The 25373-nt window shown below is 35.4% G+C and overlaps 1 protein-coding gene across 4 annotated transcripts in view; it reads right to left on the minus strand.

Moving 5' to 3' along the window:
- Window positions 1–25373, minus strand: part of PPFIA2 (PTPRF interacting protein alpha 2) — a gene marked incomplete at its 5' end in the record, with an annotated part of 340138 nt that overhangs the window by 75288 nt on the left and 239477 nt on the right. For all 4 annotated transcript variants that reach the window (XM_082485262.1, XM_082485261.1, XM_082485264.1 and 1 more), the window contains one exon: window positions 5693–5809. In XM_082485262.1, coding sequence (XP_082341388.1) covers window positions 5693–5809 — 117 coding nt within the window. The remainder of the gene's footprint in view (window positions 1–5692; window positions 5810–25373) is intronic.

Raw genomic sequence — 25373 nt, forward strand, 5'->3', positions numbered from 1 at the left:
TCAGAAAATCCCACAACGGTCAAGTCCAAAACCGGAACACATTCTGATGATTGCTCTGAAAGAGGCCTGTTACTTTAATTATTTCATTTTAGTTGTATTTGATGTGCACGCTGAACATTTTTGCCCACTGTGTTTGCTTTGGCAAAACACCTTTTACTCCTACAGGATATAATGTCTGTAATTGTTGTCAATGTTTTAACAGATTTTAGTGTTTAGAAACTACTGGAATTTGATTTAATTATTGGAATATGTTAGTGTTATGAGTAAGAAGAAAAAGGGTGATTCTTAAATAAGCTGAATGTGACTGCCTGAGGTATATTATAAAGCAAACACCCCCCTACCCCCCCAGCTGTTTAATACACGTAAAAAGCAATTATATATGGCTCTGAGTTCCTCATAAAATGTAGCGTTATTTATTTAGGAGAAAAAGCTCTTTGTTGCACCAGAACCATCAGACTCTTTTACCTATCCTGGTATACGTAGCTGTTTCCATGTGCATAAAATATTCTGGTTTATTATTCTGCGGGGAAGGGAACAACCATGCTCGTAGAACTGCCCTTGCTGTGGGTAGGACCACGGTAGTGTGCTTATTAGAAAAAGTAGGTAAAAAAACAAAACTAGTTAATGAGTTTTAATGATACAGTTACAGATCGTGGAACAAGGAAGAGTTTCCTTATTAGCAGGTTATAAGTATCGCAGTGACATATGAAATATTTAAAAAAATAAATACAGGCACCAAATAGGGAGGAACAGGCTTTGTATTTTACTAGTGTTTACAAGTTGCAGTTACAAATGTCAGCAATAAAGTTTAAAAATAGAAACAGTGTGCTTCCAAGGAGAAACACCCAGATTTACACTGCACTGAAATACTTAGCTTTTATGTCTTCAGCGTAATAGAAATCCACGCTGAAGTGCTTTATCAAGTGCTTTATCCTATGCATACAAGGCATCTTTGAGGATAAAAATAGTCATTCCCCAGGCCAATTCATCTCTGATAAAACTCCATTAATTTCAGAAGAATTATAGCAATGCTTTGTTATATGTTTGAATTAAAAGATGCGGCATGGAATTTACTGAGGAATATTCTCCAATATGGGCCAGGAATAGGCAATGAATTTTGAATGATAGAGGAAAAAGATCATTATAAGTCAAGAGGGTACTGTAATAGTGGACATTTAAGGTATACAAACATGAGAAGATTCAATGTTTTCCAAAGCAACTTCAATCCTTCCCAATTTGCTTATGAGCATTTCTGAAAACATTTCATTTTACTGAATAATTCAATTTCCATGGAAGCTGAAATAAATACCAGTATGAAATAATGACTTTGTTTGAAAAGATACTGCTTATTCACAGCATCTTTTTTTTTTGTGTGTGTGTGGGTCCAGCAAGCATCACTTTAAAGGGACATGGTTTATAGCAAGAAATAAGAGCACAATGTGCTTCTTGTCAGCATCTGAGACTCATTCCTATTTCTTGCTCCAGTTACATATGGTAGATGGTGCATGAGATTCAGTCACAGGTTCAGGCATCCCGCTACGTCTTTAAATATACTAGTTACTATTTTAGTAGGGAAAATCTTATATTTGGGGTATCTTGACAAACTGTCCTTCAAATATTGTGGAAAAAATATTTCCCTCCTCCAACCTGACCATGATCATTGATTGGATATAGATGAAAATGATTCCTAGTTCAAAATGGCAAATAGAAGTAGAGACATTGGATTCCTCAAGTAACTCATTACTTCATACACTTACAAGGACTTCTATATTACTTTCTGACAAAAACCAGAAGGAATCATACTGACAAAATTATACGCAAAACAGCACAAGGGGTTACGAGTTAGATGGGCAAATAATCTGATGCTGGTCTCCAGTATGTACAATATTTTTTTCCAAACCAAAACATTAGCATTTGTATAGTCATTTGTCTGAAAAACAAGCTAAAAGGTGATGAAGTGAAGTTCCATAACAATACATGTGTTTTTTATACTGGTAAAGTAGAATCTCTCTCTAGTTATGTATATTTTGTTTATAATATGAACAATAAGATTATTCAAAGCAACTTCAGATAGGACAGGAAAAAATGTTTTTCCGATATAGTTCTACACATAACAAAATAGAACTCTGAAAAAAACCCCCAAACCCTGCATAGGAATAATCCCAAATATTTGTTTTGATGAATTTTCTCTAAAACACGTCACAGTTTGGAACTGAGAATAAAAAGTGCTAGCTTAACTGGATCATTGGTATGCCATAATTTCTTTCTTTTCATTTTCCTTTGAAACTTTTCTTACAGATTTGAACAATTAATACGATCTCATTATTTCACGTAAAAAAAATACACTGATAGATGGCAATAAGAGCAAATTCTGGAGCTTTGCATATTCCTGGATCACCCTTCATACTTATTAATTGTTTCTCATACTTATTACTTGTCTTTGTTTCATTACCTTTATCATTGGAATATTTTTTGTCTGTTTTCTCTATTTTGAAGTTCCCCTTAGCCTTCATACGTGAGAATTGGCCATGTATTTGTCAACGAGTATTTGCAATCACTGTACTTGCTAGCTCTTAAATTTCTCTTGCCTAAATGATAGAGCTTAGAAGCTTTATTGTCATAAAGCAGAAATTTTAACATACCTGGTCGAGTTTCCCCTAGGAAATGTGTGACCTTACCTCTTTAATGACCTGGCATCCACCTACCAATGAAAGCAACTCACAGTGCAACCTGCAGCCTCTTCCAGGCACAAAAAGCTAGACCCAAGAGGCTCTTTATACTCCCCAATGCTTCCCTATAGCAGATGTCTTGCAATGTTTGGAATTTTCTGAAATCATACCTAAAAACCATTCAGTCTTTCTCTTTTTAGATTTTTTTCCCTTCACTTGTTTTGTGAAGTAATAAATATTCTCAGTTAATGCTTCTCATTACTTCTATTTTACTATTATTTTCTTTTGAGATGTTTCATTTATACTTGATAATGAGTCTCCATTTACGATTACACCCTGTCACCATTAATAAGATTTCTATTTCTTAAAGGTTAACTAGCTTGATTTCCCTTATTGCTCATTTTAAAAAAAATATTACTATGTACTAAGCCATTGCTTTATAGAAATCAATTTATGATATAATAGGACAATTTCCTTTTGAACCAAATTTTTTGTCTTATAAAAATATATACACATAAACTACTTCCTATAAAATGTACAAACTCTCATTTTAGCATTTTTGGAACATTTTACATTTTTTTTTTTTAACTTTTATCTTTCAGCATTAGCTTTTTCATAATTTTGCAAATATCAGTGTAGATAAACAGACTAATGCAACTTTGGTCATATATTTTTAATTACTGGCATGACATTAACTTTGCAGTTCTCTGGCAATGTCTCATTTTTCCATTTTTTTTTTTTTTTTTTTCAGAAAGAAAATGAATGGCCCAGAAAAATTCTTGGACTGCTCTTTCAATCCTCTTGAGAGGAAGAAGCTTAAAAGTATTTAATAACTTCTTTTAGCACCTATTCTAAGCATTGAAGTAATTTCCATGTTCCTGTGAGATGCAGTCAAATAATCTTGCCCCCCCAAGAGTATAGTAATCAATTCAGTTCTAATGCTACAAATGAGCTGAAATCTATGTTGACATCTTTTTCCTAAACACACAAGAAGTTATTCCAGCTTCAGAAAGGACGTTAAAATTCGACACACATAAATCTCAGAAAACAGTCCAGTCTTCATGTTTTCCCATGTTAGCCATGCTACCTAACTCTTTCTGTAGGTAACTTTTACCTGAGGAATCCTCCAGTTGCTTATACCAGTTTGTGACTACCTGTTCTGGGAACCTAGGCAAACTCTACTTTGATATCTGTATATACTTTACCATGTCTGTATCTCCTAGGAAGTCCAAGAAGACAGGCACGATTAATATGGTGACTTCCTGAAGGTATCGCTTTTATTTTACCTATATAATTGTTGTGACTATCAGCCACAAAGTCGAAACCTAAAACACAGGAACTACTCAGATTGACTGAAACCGAACTTTGATCTCCTGTATTAGAAGAGGGTGCACACCATTGTCTCACAGCTTATTGTCCTCCATCCCTACTGCTGACATTGAAGGAATATTTTCTAAAGGGATGCTTAGAGTCTGGGGCTAAGGTGAAGTATCTTTCCAAGTGGGGACTTCACAAAATAAGAAGGAATTGATGGTGGGCACTGAGGTGATATTAGCAGGCTAGAGAGCAGTTAGTGCAGAGGATGTGAATTAGAGTGCACTGGTTGATCTGGTGTCAACGTAGCCTCCTGCTGACAGTATGCTTTCATTACTATAAGGAGCAAAAATTAGTAAGCACAAGCCTGTAATTGAGCTTAACAAGAGCAAATTAAATTGCCTTGATTAGGAAACACAGAAGTTTTCTGGAAATAATATTCTAGAAACATTTAATATAAGTTATAATAATGTGTTACTTTGGCTTTCATTCCTCTTTCATTAATGTTTAAATATGCTGATTTCTTAAAGGACAGATATTGTTATTTCCACTTAGTTCTGCTTACAAGCAACAAGCCCAATGGCTCAAATCAGAAGACATAGCTTGCAAAGAAAGTGGAAAATTAGATTTTCAGCTAAGCAGTGTGGTTATATTTAAAAGCACAAGTGAGGGGGATGTTCACTGTTATAACAAAATTTCACAGATGTGTCAAACTAAGATTTTGCAAGGAAGAGGAAAGTAGTTGAACAGTATTTGTTTACTGTATATTTCTCAACCACATAAATTACTCAAAGAAAAATACACATCTAAACTAAACTGCAAAACATGTAAAATTAATGCCTGCAGTGCAAGTGCACCCTTTTAAATTGGATTGCCTATAAAATAAATAAGTAATGATGAGTGTTATTTTTTATAAGTAGGGTTTATACCACTGTTCATCACATGCCATTAGACAAAAATGCACAATTAGAGATCTAAGCAGCAGCTCTACTAATTTCGTCTATCTGCCAAATGTTATGTTATGCTTGCATTTTAATTTAATAACTGTGAAGCAAGAGTGGAAGATGTGCAACTTGGTTTTTATCAATCTGGAAAACTGAAGCTTAGAAGAAAAACTTGTTTCTAAATCAGATATTCTCTACCTTTTTTTTCTCTTTCAGCCTTAAGCAGCAAATACTTAGCCTAAATTCTATATACTGATTTCTTTTTCAATGAATGCTAGGTAAGCTAAAAGCTCTTCACTTCTCTCTACATGAACATGGGCATGAATTTGAAGAGTATCTATAGACAGCACAGAGGAAAATTACTTTTTCTAGTTTTTAGGTCTCTGTCATTCCCTTAAGGGCTGTTTTGGCAGCAGTTTTTGCATATATACCTTTTCACATTTACATGCCACTAAGCCTTGCTCTTCCGTACGTGTCGTATGGAGCATCACTCAACAGGACAAGGTATCCTTAATTGTAGCATTATGCAAAAAATTCCAAGAAAAGGTTTTCATAAGCTGTGGGTCTTACTACTCGATACCTTATCAAATACCTGCCCATTTGCATTTCCTTTCCATTTAAACAAACTCATTTTTTGATACTGGTTTCAGTAGGCAGACAATATTCTAAAGGGAACGTCCAACAAAATATTCACATTACAAAAATCTAACATCTGATTATTTCTCATATTGATTGTGCGATCCAATGAAAACTAACACTGTATACCTTTTCATGAACCTTTTGCCCTGGCTCCATTCCTTCAATATGCTCGGATTCAGCAGGCCCTTCACCAGCTGCCATTTTCCTTTGAATGTGCGCATTTTGTTCACGCAAAGCTACAATCTGCCAAAGAAAGAAAATAAGTGGTCAATATACATAAGAAACCAAAAAACAACTGAGCAGACAATTAAGAAATTGATTAACATTTCGATCTTATATTGGCCATTTGTAGCATTTGCAAAATTGTAGAATGGTTTGGGTTGGAAGGGACCTCAAAGATCATCTAGTCCAAGCCCTCTGCCATGGACAGGGACACCTTCCACTAGACCAGGTTGCTCAAAGCCCCATCTGCCCGTACATGCTGAGACGTTTAAGAACTAAACATATTAATAATGAATAAAGGCCACTGAGGATACAAAGAAACCAACAAATGACAGGATAGTCAACATTGTCTTGTTTTATATTCTACCCTCACTTTGTGCTAGGGTACGTTTGTTTTTGTTTTTTGTTTTTAATTTGAAAGATGAAAGAGCTGGTAGGCATTGATTTTTTAACACTGCAAGAACAAGACTCATTCTTTCATATAGAACGCAACAAGAACACAACACCAAACTGGTGTTATAGGAAAACAGTGCCAAAAGGCTACGAATCCAAACCAAGTGATGTAAAACAAAGTTCTATCTTTCTGTCAACTTCCCATCTGTTAGTAACTGTAACATACGTTTTAAGTGTATTTTGTTAAGAAAAATGTGTACGTAAAAGTTGTCTGCTGTGGTATTCATTGACAATTTTAGTGTGTACACAAATAGGTTTTCTTGTATTAAAAATTTTTTTTTTTATTTATTGGTAGTGCTATTCAAAATACCCTGCAGCTACTGGAAAATAAGCTGCTTTCTCTCTGATTTTGTAGTTTACTCTCAGACAATACACAGGATGGAAAGATTCAGGTCCTAAAAAATTTTTACATGGTATACTGTGGTAAGTTGGAGGATCTGGCTAACATAAAATAAATTGCACAGTTAGATCTCTCTGTACCATTCCGCTTTCATAAGCGCCTATAATAAATAATTTACTGAATGGATAACAATGTGTATTAAACACAGCTGAACACTGGTAGGATGTATAAATGCCATTTTTGGAAAGCTGGTGTAAATGTGAAGGCTTCTGTCACTGTACTGTGTCTGCATAAATTCTGAGTCAGAAACACCCTAAAACACTGTCCTGTCCTAGAATACAAAAGCATGGGGCAGGAGGGAAGATTTAAGGCAGTACCACCTGCTCAGAACGTACAGCAGCCAAGATTTTGTGGGACGTTTAATTTAATTTAACTTAAATTTAATTTATATTAAAAATGTATTTATTTTGATCTGAATAACTTAGTTTAAAAAAAAGTTTCTTTCAATTTTTCTTTTTTAACTTATGTTTAAGTTTTGATTGTAAAGACTATTTTGATCAGCTGTGGCCAGCATTCGAGATCTTAGGGAGACACCACTTTAATCAACTCTTCCTTAATACAAATGTTGAAAATGGTGGTGATATGAGTCAGGCTGATTCACTCACTAAATTCTAAGTTACAGCCCTTGTAGAACTCATGTGACTCCCACTGATTTCAGTGCCAAGACTGCGACTTGAGGGCAACTTGTCATCCAAAGCAATTATAGGAAAATATAAAAGAGTGGGAAATAAAACTGTCTGAGACAATCTGTGTCTTTTGGGTTTGCACAAATACACTGAGTTTTAAAATGTTTTGCTAAAATAAGAGAATTAGGTCTGTCTTAAATAACAGAAAAGGGTCTTTATAATCTCATTAGCATAGACTCCCTTTGTACACAGTAATCGGTAATTTAATAACTTTTCTTTTCTGAATAGCTTCACTCATTTCTTTTTCTTTACGGTTCCAATGGTTCTCAAATCTAAACTACAGAAATTATGGTTCCCATCAAGCCAAATTAGCCATCAATTAGTGCTAAAAGGTGACAATCGACCTAAACATTCAAGTCCAAATAGTACCTGCTAAAATATGATCAAACATATCACATATTTTTTCCTTAACAACTTCTGACTGTGGACCTCAAGTGATTAGATCCCTTTTTCTAAATTGCTATCACAGGCATTATTGTCCTATTTAGCACACTTGTCAAGATTTGACCTGGACCACACCAACACATTTCAACGTGACTCTAATCTAAAGTGAGTGTAAAATTGCAGAGATGCTAGTCTCTCCATAGTTAAGTCTAAAGATAGCTTCCTGTCACAACTCTAAATTTGGCTCCCTGCTAACTTTGCCAAACTCAGTCAGCTGAACTGAAAAGTTGTTTTTTGATTGAGAAAATTAAAACCATGGTTCTGAATTTAAGAAGATTAAAATGAAGAGTATTACTCTTCTAGTTGGACCTTTCAAACCTTTGTGGCTTAAGACCATGAAAATATAATAACCTAAAGAAACATTCCTCTGGCTTGTTCTCTACTCATATGCATGTTGACCTTCAACTTTCTTCTCACTTTTTTATGACTGACAAGGGACAATTTTATAACATTGAAACTTTAAAGAACTTCCATCCATTTAAATTCTGTCTTCTGGATTTCAAAGGTACATAGAAACAAATGGCACAATTTCTAAAGTACCACTCTGTAATAATCATTCTGAACACATCCTTGCACACCTTCTACCTTTTTGCCTCAACTCTAAAATATTTTCAACTTTTCTAAAGCCCAGCTATTTGAATTACAATATCCCTACTATTTTACCCACATAAATGCCCTCCAAAATCTTAGCAGAATTTGCGTCCATTATCTATAGACATCACTGAATCATGGTTTTTTATGAAGTTAGGATTCAACAATTCAGATTCAAAATTACAACTGGTCTTCATTTCCATAAATAACCAAATCTCCATCTCACGTCTGTACACTTGAAAATAATAGTCTGAATGCAGGTGTTAAGGGAATGTTCATTTCAAATATTAAAATACATCATAGAACAGAATACCAATACATATTCATGATCTGAAGAAGTATCTGATGTTATAGGACCATACCCATCAGTCTTGCCGGTGAAAAGGACAATGTAATACGACAATTGTTTCATAATAAGTAATAAGTAACGATTACACAAGTCTATAAATCAGTAAGCAATAGATTAAATTCCATCTGTTTAGCAAAGGAAACAGTCTGATTACTATATGTAGTAGGGCACTAAGACATACAAGTGAAAGATATAAAACATTGCAGTTGCAAAAACCACCAAACTGTGAAGAATAACAAAAAAGGGAAGGAAAAATCAGCACACACACACAAAAAGGCAACATTTGAACTAGACTCATTGGACAAAATAAAAATATACTGGAACACACACACGATACATGAAGATGCAATGGATTTACTCACAATGCCAAGACTCTCACAAGACACAAAAGTAAGCAGGAAAAGCATTTCCTCATCAATCTTTACTTTGGGTATTTTACAAAACAATTAATTTAAAATTATGTGAGAGGTGTGAGATCAGAACCAACTTCTAAACATACAAAATGCTAGATGACTGGGTACCTCTGCTGCTGAAACTTAATCAGTTCTCTGCTTCCAACTGTTTGAGTGGCCATTCATTACCTCATTATAGTTTCAGGCTTCAGGTAATTAACTTTACTCTGAATACTTAATATACTTACCTATAACAGCATTGAAAAGGAACTCCCAACTTATTACCCTTTTTTTATTAACAGTTGCCTACTATAGATTCATTTTTTAACTATGCACTTGGTCTGTGCAGTCTGATGTTATTCAAAAATCTGTCTTACATTTAGAGAACTTTGGTCTTGCCTCTTTATTACAGAACACATATCTTGAGCATCAGTGGAAAAGTTTTTATTAGATTTCCCAGGAGCAGTAACTGTCTCACTGCCAGACCTTCCCTCAAAGCATCAGCATTCTTCAACCCCTTATGGTTTTGTTCAGAGATGTATGACTTTTTGGCTGCTTTTTGCTCTGTGTTTTGGCATTGGTGGAAAGGAACTAAATGCATTACTTTTTCTGTTACGAATCACAGTGATATTTGGTCCTTAAGTAGCACTGACAAGTCCAGGAAGGAAGAATGATAACTTTAGACAGGAAGAATGATTTGGTAGTGGAAAGCTTGGAGGGCTCAGTCTGAGATGATCGCTGGTGGTGGCACCTGATAAGATTTGGCGATGATCAGAGAATATTGACCAGTTACAGACCAGACAAAGTAATGCCCTCACCACTAGGCATTCCCTGTAATTGTTCTGCATCCTCAGGGAGAAGCTGTTGTTACTATCAATGTTGTCCTGGTATGAGGTAAAACAGGACCAATTTTGTTCAGGAACTTTACGTCTTAGCTGGGCCTCCTCTTACTGCTGAAATTAACAAACAGCATATTGTGCAATGTGCGCTCTCAGTGTGATACGACCTATGGTTATAGCTGATGCCCAGGCATGGTATGCAGAGAGGCTCTTGCTTATACTTCTTGCTATAGCAGCCAAGGGCAGCTGACTTTGTTACTTGCCCCGTTGGAGGGTCGGAAGCGGAAAAACATAGTGGGGTCCCACCTGCAGGGAGGAGCGGACAGGACAGGTGACCCCAAACTGACCAACGGGGTATTCCATCCCATCTGCCTCAGGCTCAGTATAAAAGCTGAGGGATCGAAGGGTCAGCCCTCTTTCTTCAACGACTGGCGTCAGAGGGGGACTCTGTTCATCTGCGGTTGATCCCGATTCCGAATCCAGATCCGGAATCCAGTTCCCGTCCATCACTGAGTCCAGTCTGGGGCTTCCCCAGTGCCAGCCGATGACATGATTGTCATTCATCCTAGGAGCTTGATACGGTTTTGTATATATTTCATCATTTTCTTTTGATTTTATTATTAATATTTCATTGAATTTCATTTCATTTAGTTCCTTCTAAACTCGTAAGTCTCTCTCTCCTCTGCCTCTCTCTTTGAAGAGAGGTAGGGGAGAGCACCTGTTGCTCATCTGATGGCCAGTTCAGCCTAAACCATAACAAATGCATATCATATACTGTAAATTACAAGGATGGTATTCTGGGTGCTTTTCCTACCCATAAGAATTTTCTTTCCTTGAAAACTTGGCCCCTGAGGCCTTGTCGCCAGTGCTGCTGTTCCGTAAAAAGCGAGTTCTCCATATCTGACCCCAGCAGAGAGCACAGCACAAATACTAAGTTTCAGCCATCGGTGTCCTGTTTCATCTGGTGACTTAAGGCAGAATTACAATAACTGAGCTGAAAACCTTGAAATTAGTTATATGTTGTCAAAAGTATAGGACCCCTGTGTAGGCTAAAGAAAATCCTATTCTAATTTCTAAAATAGTTGCATAATCACTTTCTCTATCAAATTTTTCTTTAATGTTTTTGCTATTTAAATTGTATTTAAAACCATGGCCAGTAAAGGATTTAAATGTAATTACTGTAATCATTATGCTTTAATTTTGCTTTCTATTGAATAAATCATTACAGTATTTAATTTAATTAATAAACATATAAGGCCAAATGCTTGCAGAAGTTTGTGTTTTTTTGTAGGATTCTTTCTAACATTTAAAAAAGTAGGAATTTTTTTAACTTTCTTTCAATTTTTCTACTTTGAATTTATTTGTCATTAATTGAAATAGTTTTAGAACAAGTTAAATATACTGTTTTGTTGCTAACAGAGGCTCTAAACACACATATATAACGTTAAGCAGTTCCCTAAAACCAGTAAGAAATTGGTTCACTTAAAAAATGTATGGCATTAAAGGAAGACAAGTATTTTAAGTTTTTGAAAAGCTGTTTTTTGTAAGCTTGGCCTACCTTAAATCACTGAACTTGTTTCTTTGATCTTCCGACACTGAAACAAATCTGTCCTTCGTAATTAAACTCACTGATAACCCTGTTTTACTTTGCTACAGCTGACAGATCTAGAAGGCTTTTTGTTTAATCTCTTCTTATCAAGAAGATGTTTCTTTTTACTGGCTAGTGTGCTAAACTAAACTTCTTGTGACTATATTGTGTCAATTTTCCATCCAGCTCTTATTTATGTAAGTCTTTCAGAGAACAGTGAAATTGCCTACTTGGATGTCCTCCTACATTATTCTGTCATAACAGACTATATATAAACAGTGTTAAATATCAGATTTCAGTCTACTGAGAACATAATTCAGATGGCTGGTCTGCTTCTGACTTTGCTTTAATTTTGACTTTTGCTTTAATTAAAGCTTGTGTTAAGCTTTAAGCAATGTCTATTATTTTATATGGTAAATATTAAGTGTAGTACAAGGAATAAAGGACAGGTGATTTCCTTCTGTTTCATTAGAAATTTATATCCTGATTCCTAAACATAAATATAGCCTTTTCCAGTTATATTTCTGACTTGTGTTAACCTCAACACAGCCTTTCAGAAGCCACTGGTTAGAGACCTCAGAGGTGTATAAAGAGGGTGACTGAAATTGTTTCAATTGTACAATAAATTCGTCATTATTAGTATTTTATTTTAGTATAGGGCCAGAAATGCACATAGATTTTGTTTACATTTTATCTGTAACTTTTGAAAGGAATTATAATGGTAATCAGCTTTTTGTATTATCAGGATCTTGTATAAACAATACACTATAATTCTTTCACTCTTTGGTGGAGGAAAAACACAGCATGGGATGCACACTTGCAAAACATTTTCATGAAAAACACATTATTCTTTTTCGAATCTGAGTAAAATATAGGTATTATTAAAGGAAATTTTTTCATAAGGGGAAGGGCATTTTAACCAAACTAGGATAATTATGTGAGATTTTACATGCTCTTGAGGGCAGGTTTAGGACCCCATTCAGTGGGGATCACCGGGATGCCTGCTGTAAATAGTAAGAACAGGATTTACATAAAAATCTGAGGTATGTCAAAATATTAATTTTAATTGTATTTCTCCATGAGTACAAGGAAAACTTTTAATAATCCTGTTCAAAAGAGACTTTCAATATTTAATTAGAATCCCACTGGATAGTTTCAACTTTTACTGCAATTTTAATGACTCTGTCAGTTGAGATGTGACAGATTTAGCTGCAGTACTGTAAGACATTCGTGCCTCCACCCTGTTGTTCTGAGATTATCAGCAGAATATCAGAAGCAGCATGAGTAAGTGCCCAGGAGTTGCTGTTCACAAGTTTGCACTTCAAGACGGTTGCATTGAGGATGCAAAACTAAGAACTGTGGTACCTGAGGCACAGAAATGCATGCTCTGTTACTGGAGGAGAGGATGTTATATTTTTTGATTTATAGATGAAAAGAAACACCTCCACTGCTCTAAGAGACCATATTTTATTCTAATCCTGTGCAGATCTACTACCTACAAAAGTATCTCTGTCTCATTCTTTGCTATGATACCTAACCCCTCACAATCATTAATTCACTTGTCTGTGCAACTCTTTTAACTCTAACTGGAAAATTAAAACACAGGAGATCCAGATAACCCCAAGAACTGTGCTTACAGGCATTCACAATATAAATTACTTTGAAGATTGAGGCTATCTTACTATTCAAAGTACAGAGGAAACCTGTTGCCACAAGTATAGAAAAAAACCTAGCGGGGACTTGACATTTCTTAGCAGATTCCTCCAGTCTACAAAGTTACTGCAATTTACAAATCAAAGGCAAAACAAATTGTCACAGTGGTGTCTGAGAGTGTTTCAATACCTCACTTTCCTGCTTATACTCCTTCTTGTCCTTACTTTGTAATCACTTGCAGCCTCATGATTGCCAAATTGCGGCAATTCTAGCATAGCATAGCATACACTTACCTGCATATGTTTTCTCACATATTCACATCACTCGATAAATCACTGATAAGTTTGCATGACAGAGCACTGCGGAAATTGTGAACCAGAACTCTCTGTAGGTGTTGTAATGCGATGGTTTAGAGGTAGTCAAAGTAGTACAAAAAGTTTTGAATAGAAGTCTCTTTTTACAGTATAGTGGCAAGATTTTTGAATGAGTAATTAAATTTTGCCTGAAAATAAACACATTATTAAGATTTTTAAAAATGACTGATCTTACCAGAACAAATTAGGCTTTAAACATATTCCAGTTGAACGATTCTATTTTCAAATATGCCTAAAATATAGATAACTGAAGAACTCGGGGAAAGCCCAACATTCATACATACGAGTATTGCACATGTCCCTGCGTATTTGTTTATGCTGCATTATATGCTCCGGAATGAGATAAGAAACTCAAAAGGCAGCAAAGGCAAAATCATGACATGGCACCTTTTGGCACAATAAATCATATTTTGCATGAAAGAAAGTCCTTGTAAGTTACATCATGCTGTGACTATTTGCAGGATCCCAGCGGAAACCGTGCAGGTGCCAAGCCACCGGGTCTTCCAGTAAATAGCACAGAAGTGGATGCGACCACAAGCCCTGTAGGACAGTGGTTGGATCACAGGGTCTCACGGTGAGAAGCAGAGGCACCAGCCGAGTGCAAGCGGCCCTGAAGAGGCACACTTGGAGCACTACAAAAGGAACTCAGGATTAGCAGCTTGATCGCATTGCAACAAGACCTATTTGAATTTCAATACATAAAGCAGTGCACTGGCTTTGGTGGCTTTGACAGATGGCATCTTGACACCTGCCGTTCAAACTCTCACAAGGCTTCTTTTTCCCAATAAAAACATATATACTAATCAACTCTACCAACTCTATTTAGTCATCCACTAATGATGACTTTCTTAGCCTGTCATAAAGATCAACGTTTTTATTATTTCCAGCAATCAATGGGATTGAGTCACAAATTCTGATTGGCTTCATTTTCTACATCGATCAAAGGAAGAGCCAAAGTAGGGAGCTTGCCTCATCTTTGAATAACAGTGATAAAACTTTTACTAGTGAGGTGGTCCACTAATATGCCCACCAGAGTGTTCCTGAAAACCCAGGGGTGTGTGCGGCTCAACCACCGTCTCACCATTCTTTACCAGAAAACAGCAGATGAAAGTCTACGATTCACAGACTTACCTAATAATGGAAATTCCTTCTCATCTACCAAAGTGTCTGACTTTGGCAGATGGGATAAAGAAGGGATTAAGGCAAGAAATAGATAATTTTTACTTTTTTTTTTTTTTTTCCCCAACAGACAAGCAAATACAGAATTTTGGAGCTATCCATGTATAAAAATGAAATGAATGAAAACACATGGAAAAGTGAGGTGTTGGCTTGCGGTGGGGGGGATCTTTCTTCCCAGAGCGGTAGCTAAAATCTTAGTACATTTCAGTATCATGATCAAATGAACTGCATAGAATTGATTACTGGCTATATACATAGCATTTGAGAGAGTGAATGCAAGATGCTTTTCAGGCTATCATAAACGCACATTCTGACTTCATAAACCAAACTTCTTATAAATCCATACAGAGTCTTTTAAAACAACAGATAAAAATTAATCTCCCTGAAGATGCCTTCAGTGCTGAAATGCTTTAGTTCTTCCATTCAGCAATGCAAGCTCTGAGCTTTGCAACAAGGTAAATTTAAAAGTGTAAATACAGACTTAGAGCTCTATTTTCACAACAGATAGGAGTTAAAATAACTATGGACCATCCAGCATTCTAATCAACATTATCCACACTTTGAGAGAACAAAAGAAAAGAAAAAAAAAGCCTTTTCAGATTGCAAAAATAACTTTGGAAGGTGGGGAATGAAACCTGCAGCACTATCAATGCACTTTGGACTCACTTGGAGAAAAAAAAAACATAAAAGTTTGATGTGTTTTTTTGTTGGTTTTTTTTTTTTTTTTTTAACTTAACACTTTGTCTTCTCTCCCATTCAACTACTTAAAACAGCTTTTGTAGTACTCCAAAAATTCACTTGTAAACTAAGTGTTCACGTCTGACTGACAGCCTCGGCTAGGTTTATTTTATATTTGCCTGGATTACAGTGTATTTTATTGCTATTTAAGTGGTGAGCTTTCCAGAAACTTTACACAATTGAACCCTTTAAAACATGTCCTGACGTGTCAAGAAAAATACTACTTTGTTCAAAGAAAAAACCTGTAGGAGTTATGAGTAATACATATTTTCAACATTTTTACATCATAAATTCTTCTTGTCTTTCCTTTTTGAGATTGTTGACCTTTCATTAATATTGCTGTTTAGCTTTCATTGCTATGGAGAAATACTCATTAGGGTGAAATCATCCTCTTGAGGGAGTTTTATAACCCTTGGAGATTAGAAAGTAGTAGGCCTAATGAAAGCAAATCTGGTACATTTGTGGTATATGGAGTTTAAATAAGCGGAAATTGAAATAGAATCTCTACACTCTTTACTCCTTAATGGCCAAGAAGCGTTGCCTTATCATTACTAGAAATCCAGCATTTGCTACTAAGCTCTGCAAGAGAACATACATTCAGATTTATAGCAACACTTTTTAAGCCATTCAGTGGTGATCAGTTTTGTAAAAGACAGTGGACTTAAAAAGTCAGGGAGTTTTTACCTTGTGGCAAAAGGGAGAGGTTTAAGCAACTTTTTACTTTCTATGCTTCAAGTTCTGTCAAAGAAAGTTAAGGATCTTGCTCTTGCAGCTTCTGGTACATCTTGATTATTTTATTCTTATAATCTTGACATAGACACTGCTTGTATAGTGGCTGGCACTTTCAGGCCTTGCTTTCGTGTCACTGAAGTGCAAATAATGATTGACAACATGCCAGGATGACTGGAGATGCTCTGAATCTGTGGCAGATTCGTAATTTTAACTGGAAAACATGAAAATACTAACCACATCTGTGATCTTTTACCGTTGGTGGTTTGTACTCGTGATAACTATTGACAGGTCCTGGCTATCAGTGTTTTATTGACATGCCTAGGAAGGTCACTTCTGTCTGTCCAAGGGTACTGTGCTCCAGGGGTAGCCCACAGCTGTGGCACTCAGCTGGCTGCAGCGGGGGACCGCTCGTGTTTACACCATCAGTGAGCCCTGACTCCTTCTGAACACTAAGTGCCCGGATCAGCACTGAGTTTTATAGTTTAAATGCAGTAATACACTGGTAATAAGGCAATAGGGTTTATTAGTCGCTCCTTCATTATGAGTTCTGAACCAAATTAAGTGTTACTGTGTAAATCACTGTCTTGTGCTACCGCACATAGTCTACAGCACGCACCATTTATTTCTGTGGTCTACTGGCAACACTTTGTAAACAGAATAGGAGTCATTTAAAGCAATTGTGCAGTTGCTATTATGAAAAAGAATATCTGTCAAGATTTTTCACAGAAGATTACCAGGTACATTTCAGTACATTTTCTTCAGAAACCCTTATCCAAGAAAACAAAAATGAGCTACTTTTAATTTCTCACAAAAGTTGTATGAAATATGACACAGTGAAAGAACTGTCTTTTACAGAGACTAACACAACGGGAAAATAATAACAAATATCAATTACACGGTTGCATTATAGTGTATATTTGACACCTGCTGACTAATTTCTCTTGCCATTTTTTTTTTCTAACCAAGCTCAACAAAATAGTAGAAACATTATTATTCTTTCATTATTACTCTCACAACGACACTAGTATGTACCCAAACCAGGATACAAAAGCCCCAGAGTTTGTTGGTAGTACAGGCACTGATTTGCAGCTGGTCAGAGCTGAGGAGGGATTTGGCTGAAATACTACGATCTTCATTGTTCTCAACAATATATGAGTTATTGAAATATATATACATAGTGTGTGTGTATATATGACATATATGATAACGTGTACGCAGATATTTTATACACACACACTTTGTGTGTATAATTATATACGTATATATAAGTTTACACATACAAACACGATTTTAGTATCCAGGATGTTGACCATAAATAAAATATCGTGCCTTTAGGGCTTTATGCAGTTCCTCTTAGTACATAAGCATTTAATTGAAAACTACCCATGCTTAAGGTATACAATTTGGTTTGAAAAGTCCTGCACAGGTTAAAATGAAGTATTTAGCTATTTGCACTGCAAATCCATTTTCCTCTTCTGATTGCATTAATATGTTTCCCTCCAAGTAAAAACAGTCTTCCCCAAATGAAATTTTATATACTTTGTCTGCATAGTCACCTAGAGACTTTGAGATAGTTTAGATTTATTTTGACTGGACACATCTGTTATGAAAACCCCACTATTCTGCATGTGTAGTCAGTTTTATTAGATTTCCCTATACAGTGTATCTGTATTAAAATCACAATCTGTGCTACTGATTGTACAAAACATGAAAATACAACAGATAGATAGGATATGACTAAAAATCCAGAAAGGAAATGAACCTTACCCGAGAACTACAACTAAAGAGTATCAAAGCCCTGATCTGCATGCACAAACTGAAGAAATCCCAACTTAAATCTAACTCCCAGTCTGTGAAAATCAAAGCACACTCGAGGGAACTAAAGTCTGTATTACAAATATTAAACTAAATGTACCAATTAAATTTTAGTCAAAATCTTAACACTTCTCAATGACATTCTTACTGGGAGTAACTTTTTTTGCCACAGATTTGTCCATTGAAAATCAAGGATATGATACTCACTGATACAGTTTTTATATATTTTTTAATGATAAAGAATATTCTTCATAAGCGGTACTTCTAAAATAATGTTTTTATTCTAGGATCACTGCAGAAAATCCAACATGATAGCCATTTTCCAATTCAATATACATATGTTTTATTTTTCTTCTTTTTTGGTAACCATGTATTCTACATGATTAAAGGTGTCCGTACTACACTCTCCAGGTGCAAGTCAAGCAAGCTGCATCATTTCTTGTGGACTGAACCAAGTAAAACAAGCCCTTTACAACTCCTCTTGGAATAATTCCACCTATACATTGATAGTTCCTATTAATATTAATGAAGATTATTTCATATTTCCTAATGCTGATATATTCTATCAAGATCTCAAAGAAGTATGAGTATCTAATTTTGCCCCATCAAACCCAAGTAAAATTATTTCTATATTTATTTCTATTACAGAGATATGACGGAAGCTTGTTTGCATTTAATTTAAAAAACCTGATTTAAAAAAATCTCCTGATATGGTTTCTTAGGTAAACATTTACCAAGATACATCTATCCTTTGCATACCCCCAGCACAGTCTCTGTTCCTATTTTTCTCACAAATATTTTATCACTAAGCTGGTTTATCAGCATTAGCAGACCAGTAGCAAAATGGCAATAATTTTCTTCATAATCTATCAGTAAGAAATTTGGAATTCTTTTGTTGCGCTTGGGGACCTTGCTCTGCCTATTGACAACAGAGGGCCAATACAGACCTCTGAGCGGCAAATTATTCTTGATTCATGTTATTGCAGATACTGCTCACAGAAATAAGTTTTTACCGTTTTGGTAGTTAACTACCTTATGAATTTGCAGAATACTGTTTGCACGTGCACTGTTGAATTGAGGTCACCTAATACGAAAATACAAATGATACATTTTCTAGTTGCTATGTTAATTAGAATATTGATTAATAAATACAAATCTATTGAAGCTTAAATTTTATTTTATTTATTTGCTCAAGTCATTAATTCAAATCTTTTATTCAAATGCAGCATGTAAGGCCTATTCATACATTAAAAAATGTATTATGGAGAGTAATAGGCATAAAACATAATACTGTGATCTTGTTATACTATTTAAAATCTGATTTGAGAGTTAGTGGATGTCGATGTTCCTAACAAATCATGTAATATTTAACAAATATACACAAAGTTGTTTAATCATTGCAGAGATGCACATTAAACAAAGGATAAAACAATATATTATTCAAGCAGATTAAAAACAAAGGATAATGGTTATGTGTTTTGCATTTTCATCAAGATGGATGCAGAAGAAGATTGTAAACAATAAAGAATCGACAAGACTGATTCTTGCAGTGAAATTATCTTGATCCGCATGCACACTCATTTGACAAATGTCAAATGACCCTGAAGGTGACATAGACAGAAAGATAATCAACTACGTTCTTAAACCTGAATTTATATCTCCACTGCAGGATAAAATGGCATGCATTTCAAAGTTTATGAATCCCAAAATACCAGATCAAAGAGAAGCGATGTATTCTTTTTGATGTCTCATGAATGGCACTGTGTGCATACTGTGAGCAAATTAAACATTAGACATTAAAATTTTCACTGATATCCTTTGTACAAGTAATAGTGTATTATTACTACTGCAAATCAGCTAAGTATGACTTTAAATATGTGCTATGTTCTTTACTTTAGCATATTGGTGTGTTTAAAGTAAGGAATTTGCTAACATAACCTTATGAAACTGGGGCCGGTGAGAGTTGTGTACCATCGATTTGTTAAGCTCCCTAAACAGGCTGCCAAATAGATGACGTTAAATCCAATCTGAAATTATCCCAGTGTCTAATCTCATGCTGACTATGAACAATCCCTAAAATAACCATAAACAAATAAAACCTTCCAGTTTTATTAATCTCCTGGAATTTTCAGGTATATAGGCAGACTATTGTGAAATATGCTAACCACACATCTGGCTCCTGCCATCATTGTGTTCTTATCTCAGTTTGTATTTCTTTTGCTGTCATCCCATCTCCTCTTTCTCCCTTCTTTCTACATTGGGTGAGGAATATGTGGTAAATAAGAAAACCGCAAAAAACAGTGCTAGCAATGCAGAGCTTTCCTAGTCTGTAATTCTCTGGAATAAAGTAGAGAAGATATCAGAAGGTCCATTTATCACTCTGAGACATGTTCTTCAGCTTCACAGCTCTGTGTCATATATTGATATATTTGTTTGCTGTTGTGCAGAAACATCAGACATGCTCTGTGATCCGTATTTACTGATGAATATAAAATATTATAAAGAGCCCCAAAATAACTCCGGTAACTCAACTTCACGAGATCCAGAAAATGGAAACTTTCCAGGCACGCTGATTAACTGCAGAACAGTTCTGCTATGTAGTAAGCTCTGAACACCACATCTTACAGTTATTTATACTCAGGACCTCATGGAGAGCACTGTCGTTCCCTCCCTCCCTGCCTGCAGCCCCTGCCTCTCTTCCATTAAAAAACGAGGCACGGAGCTGGGGTGAAGGCCTGTACTCATTACTTAACTCCCACACATGGAGTTACGATGCAGTGAGCGTGTGAGGATTCATGCAGCATACCAGGATTTACGTGGTGTACCAGGACAACAATTGTGTGGCAGACTGCGCACCTGAGCAGATGCCATGACAGCCATCAGCTGTCAAAAATCAAGTTATGCAATTTAGCCAAGTTCAGCTATCAATACTTACAAAGTTGATAATTGCACCCACGAATTCTATCAGATTGCATCCTACTTTTCCTGCTGTAGAAACTGTAAACTCGTCACCCCGGTTAAAATGACCTCGATCCTTATATGAGCAAGAATATTCAAAAGGGACCAGATTAGCCCGAGTCCTGCGAGTGACATTCACAGAGCTCCTGTGATAGTGAAAAGGTTAAGCGATTGACCACCACACAGGTCACTGTGCTACCTTGCTTGGCTTTACAGTCACGCTCTCTGTTCCATAGCTGTATGAGCAACGGACACTGCAAAGGGAAATTTATACTATAAATGGTATGGAGCATGAACCATGGTTTAATATTTTATTTTTTTACAACAAAATGGAGTCCTGGTCCTTTACTGGAGCTCTGTTGGGAATATAGTAATGCAATAATAATCATAGTAAAAATGCACAATAAAAGCACTCTGGTATAAATGTGAAGGTGGACTATATAACTAACAAATATACCAATAAATATTTATATTTCTGCAGCAGTGGTAAGATTAGGCTACATTTTTTGATGCAAATAGAAATACAGTTTCACCCCAAAGGCAGAAGTCTGAAGACTTAAGCCACAGGTATTATAAAAATGAGAATATAACATTTAAATAAAAGAATACTATGAATATTTGTCACAGATTTCCTAGTAACTTTTCTTTAAGTATTCGGACCAAAAAGTGGAAAAAGAAAAGATGTGAAAGACTAAAAATTTATTATCATGTGCTTAACAATAATCAGCAGAGAAGGTGAAAGAAATTATGTTTAAAGTGTGACATAAAGAAGCATTACTCAAAACTTTTCTAATGTGAAGCAACAGGTAAGAAAACACTGCAAGGACAGAGGGGAAACTTTCTGGAGTGTGGGAGAATTCATGTGGTAAGGACTGAAACAGGTGACATCACTGCAACTTTGAGGTCAGCGTGAGATTGTAAAAGCAAAGCTAAGCCTCTCTCTGCTTTCAGAAAAAGTGAATAAGGAGAAACTCAGCAGATCCAGCTGATGGAACATGTAGTCAGAGCCACAAGGTAGGAAGAGGTGCTCTGCAAATTCTTGCAGGAAATGCTCACATTAAATTGTTACGCAGTAATGAATTTAGTACATGCCTATGTTTGCCAGAAAACACACAAAAGGAAGATTACATTTTTACATTAGAGTAGCAGCACCTAAATTGTTTTCAGAATGAGCATCTTAGAAGTGTTTTTTCAAACATACATACACAAGAATATACTGGATTAAGCTTATGCTTACTTTGATGAAGATGCTAATTTTATGGAGTGTTTGTGCTGCAAAGTTTGGAGGAAACTGGGAATTTTTAATCTCTAGTTGTCATTTATTCAGAGAGAAAACCAAAGCATTAAACCACCCATGTTTCTAATCATGGGGGACCAAGGTTTCGTTAAGTCAAATGTTTTCGTCAGACAAAAAAATGATGTAGATTTGAAGAGCTTTGCAAAATAGATTTCAAACATCTAGCTGTCTGCTCTGTTAATGTATTTTTAAACAACTGTTTCATAGCTGCACAGCAGGATTGGGGGAACAGTAAAGAAAGAGGAATTAGCAAATCAGTTTTACACAGCTTTTTTTCCCTTTTGTCATGTTTCTTTAAGCATTATATTACAAAACTTAAGATTTTTCTTTTCTTCAGAAAGTTCAATTAACAGCTTATATCAATTTAAGAGTAATGTATGAATGCTTATGGATACGTAGGGGATGTATCATAGCAGAAAATTGAGAGATGCAACGAACCTCAGACTGTTTAGTGAATAATTGGAGGAGTAAAATTAAACTTTTCCCTTCACTTATGAATCTGCAACACCGGGATTCACTCTAGTCACAAATGTATAACAAACCCCATGAAAAATTTCACAAGCAAATAAAATGAAGGAGAAGTATTAGCCATGACACAAAGTTCTAAGGAAAACATGAAAATTGCACTGAAGATGCTTAGTAGCCTGAATCTATCATTTCAATGGAAGAAGCTTCCTCTTTCCTTTACAGCAGTAATATCCTGAAGCACCCAAATCCTTTCATATTTGGGATCTTAGAATATTTGGAAAATAAAAATAGAAAGTAACAATTGTCTTTATGACATGATATTGAAAGGAGAGTAATGTATACAAGTTACCAAGCACACAATATCAAAGATTTTTATTAGAACTATTAATCACACTCTATTTGTGACGGAATAAAAAGCCTCTCCCTTCAGCTATGCTTTTCCTCAAGAAGCTATCCATGAACATTTGAGCACAGACCACGTGTCCTTTCTGTTAATCACAGCCTTTCTTACAAATTGGTTACACATAGGAGGCAGTCAAATGAGATGAAAAGCTAATGCAAAATTTGAACACGCTACCAGTATTTTAGGATTTGTTACAGGTGGCCATATGGTAAATGGAAGGGTAAGAGAACTCAGCATTTCAGGATCTCTTTTGAAAATACCCTAAGACATTTGGGCAGCTACACAATTCTGCTCTGCAAAATCATTTCAGTGAAGACCGAATTTGATGAGCCTATTTAACATATACTAAATGGGGTGCCAACAGTACACTGTGGCCAACACATAAATAGGCCTAAGTGACTAAGGCAAGTTATAAATGGGGAAATTAAATCTACAAGTATTTTTTACCAAGATTTTTGTGTAACAATACTAAAATATGTGCAAAATCATTATCTGCTCTCACTGCAGAAAACATATGTTCGTTCTGTACTCAAAATTGTTCGGAAAATTTTTCTCTGTGGTAGATGGTTATGGAAATTATATGGAGAAACTACTTTTGCAAGTGGAATAGTGATGTTCATGTCAAATATGTCAATAGAAATTAACATTCTTAAGTGACTATCTGAAAAAAGCATTGAATTTTAGACCTATTCAGCCCTGAATTTAGTAAAAAAGGCTTTTGATGGCAATGCAAAGATCAGCCCTGCCTCCCTCAATACCCTCAAAGAATTTTAGTGTTTTTTTTCCTCTGTGATCTTAGATTAGAATTAGTTGAGGACATAAAATGAAATAGCTATAGCAACTTAACTGATTATTTCTTGTGCTGATTTCTTTTTGGCTTTGTAAAAACATAAGGCAATGAAGGAGGTAGTGCTGCTGTTTCAACCTCTTCAGCTGCTATGCCACACTTCCTGACGCAAATGTGTAGCGACAGAAATTAATGCTGTGGAACATGGAGTATGAGAAACATCCAGAAAAAAATAATTGTTATGCTTCGTTACTGCATTTGAAACTTAAAGGCAACAATAACTTTTTGCAGAGTTAACATTTAACTAGATGGCTAAGGTTAAGGGCGGAATGAAAAGCAATTACATTTTGCAGATAAAGATTACATTTCAAACCAAGATATTTTTAATTATGTGCAACTTTGCAGAAAAGATATGTTGGCACCGTTACACAGACATTTAAAATTAAAGTTCAGACCACAAAGAAGGTCTCTCCAGAGTTAGACCTGTGTAAAGTTATAGCTTTAAAAAAAAAAAAAAAACAATGTAGGAGAGAGTTTACAAAGCAATAATTTTCAGTTACATCATTCCGAGAAAATATGGTAAAATGAGGTACTATAGATGAAGGCTGTTTCAGATTTTTTGCAAAAAAGTACACTTAAAGTCCCCAGAAATAGGTATAAGCCATCTAGCCTGGACTTCTTCAGAAAAAAAGTCACAGAATTTCACCCAGTTTCATCCAGAGATTTGATATTCATCATTTATGAATTTCAGATTGATGAAATTCTGTGTATATTTTACATTCAAGAAATGGACGTGCTATTTTTCTCAGCAACCTATTCTTTTAACAACTTTTCTAAAGAAATCTAAAGATCACTTTGGATCATATTTACATACAAAGGTTAAGGCCACCAAGAAAATCCTGTAACAAAAAGTGCCTTAAGCTACTAGGACCCGAAACAGCTGGGAATAAAAATATGTTTTCATGTGTAGCCACACACCATAGTTAGCTGAGGTTTTACATTAAAATACATATATACAAAATATTACAGAATATTTCATAAGTAGTAATGACACTACAGTCATGTCTGCAGGATCTCTTATGGTCAGAGTCAAAACTGTTCTCAACTGTTAAAAGTACCTGCGTTTTTTATTGGTTTCTAGACTTGCCCTGCATACAGCTAGGCAACTCACATGGTACTTGTATGTTCTCTGGTGAATAAGTGGGTACATTTTAATGTTCTCTGATGAAGAAGTGTGTACATTTTTTGGTGCTTCTGGTATAGAATATAAAGAATCATGAATCACAAATCATTCTTTCTCTTCAGTAATGTAAATCATTTATGAATGCTTTCATGGATGCTATAAAAACTAGAATTAGGGTACCCTAATGAATAAACTAACCCACTGTCAGGAAGAAACCCACTGCCCAAATAAGAGAATGCACGCAGTTATATGAAGC

This window comes from Vanellus vanellus, assembly GCF_965231255.1.
Source record: "Vanellus vanellus genome assembly, chromosome: 1".
Lineage (NCBI taxonomy): Eukaryota > Metazoa > Chordata > Aves > Charadriiformes > Charadriidae > Vanellus > Vanellus vanellus.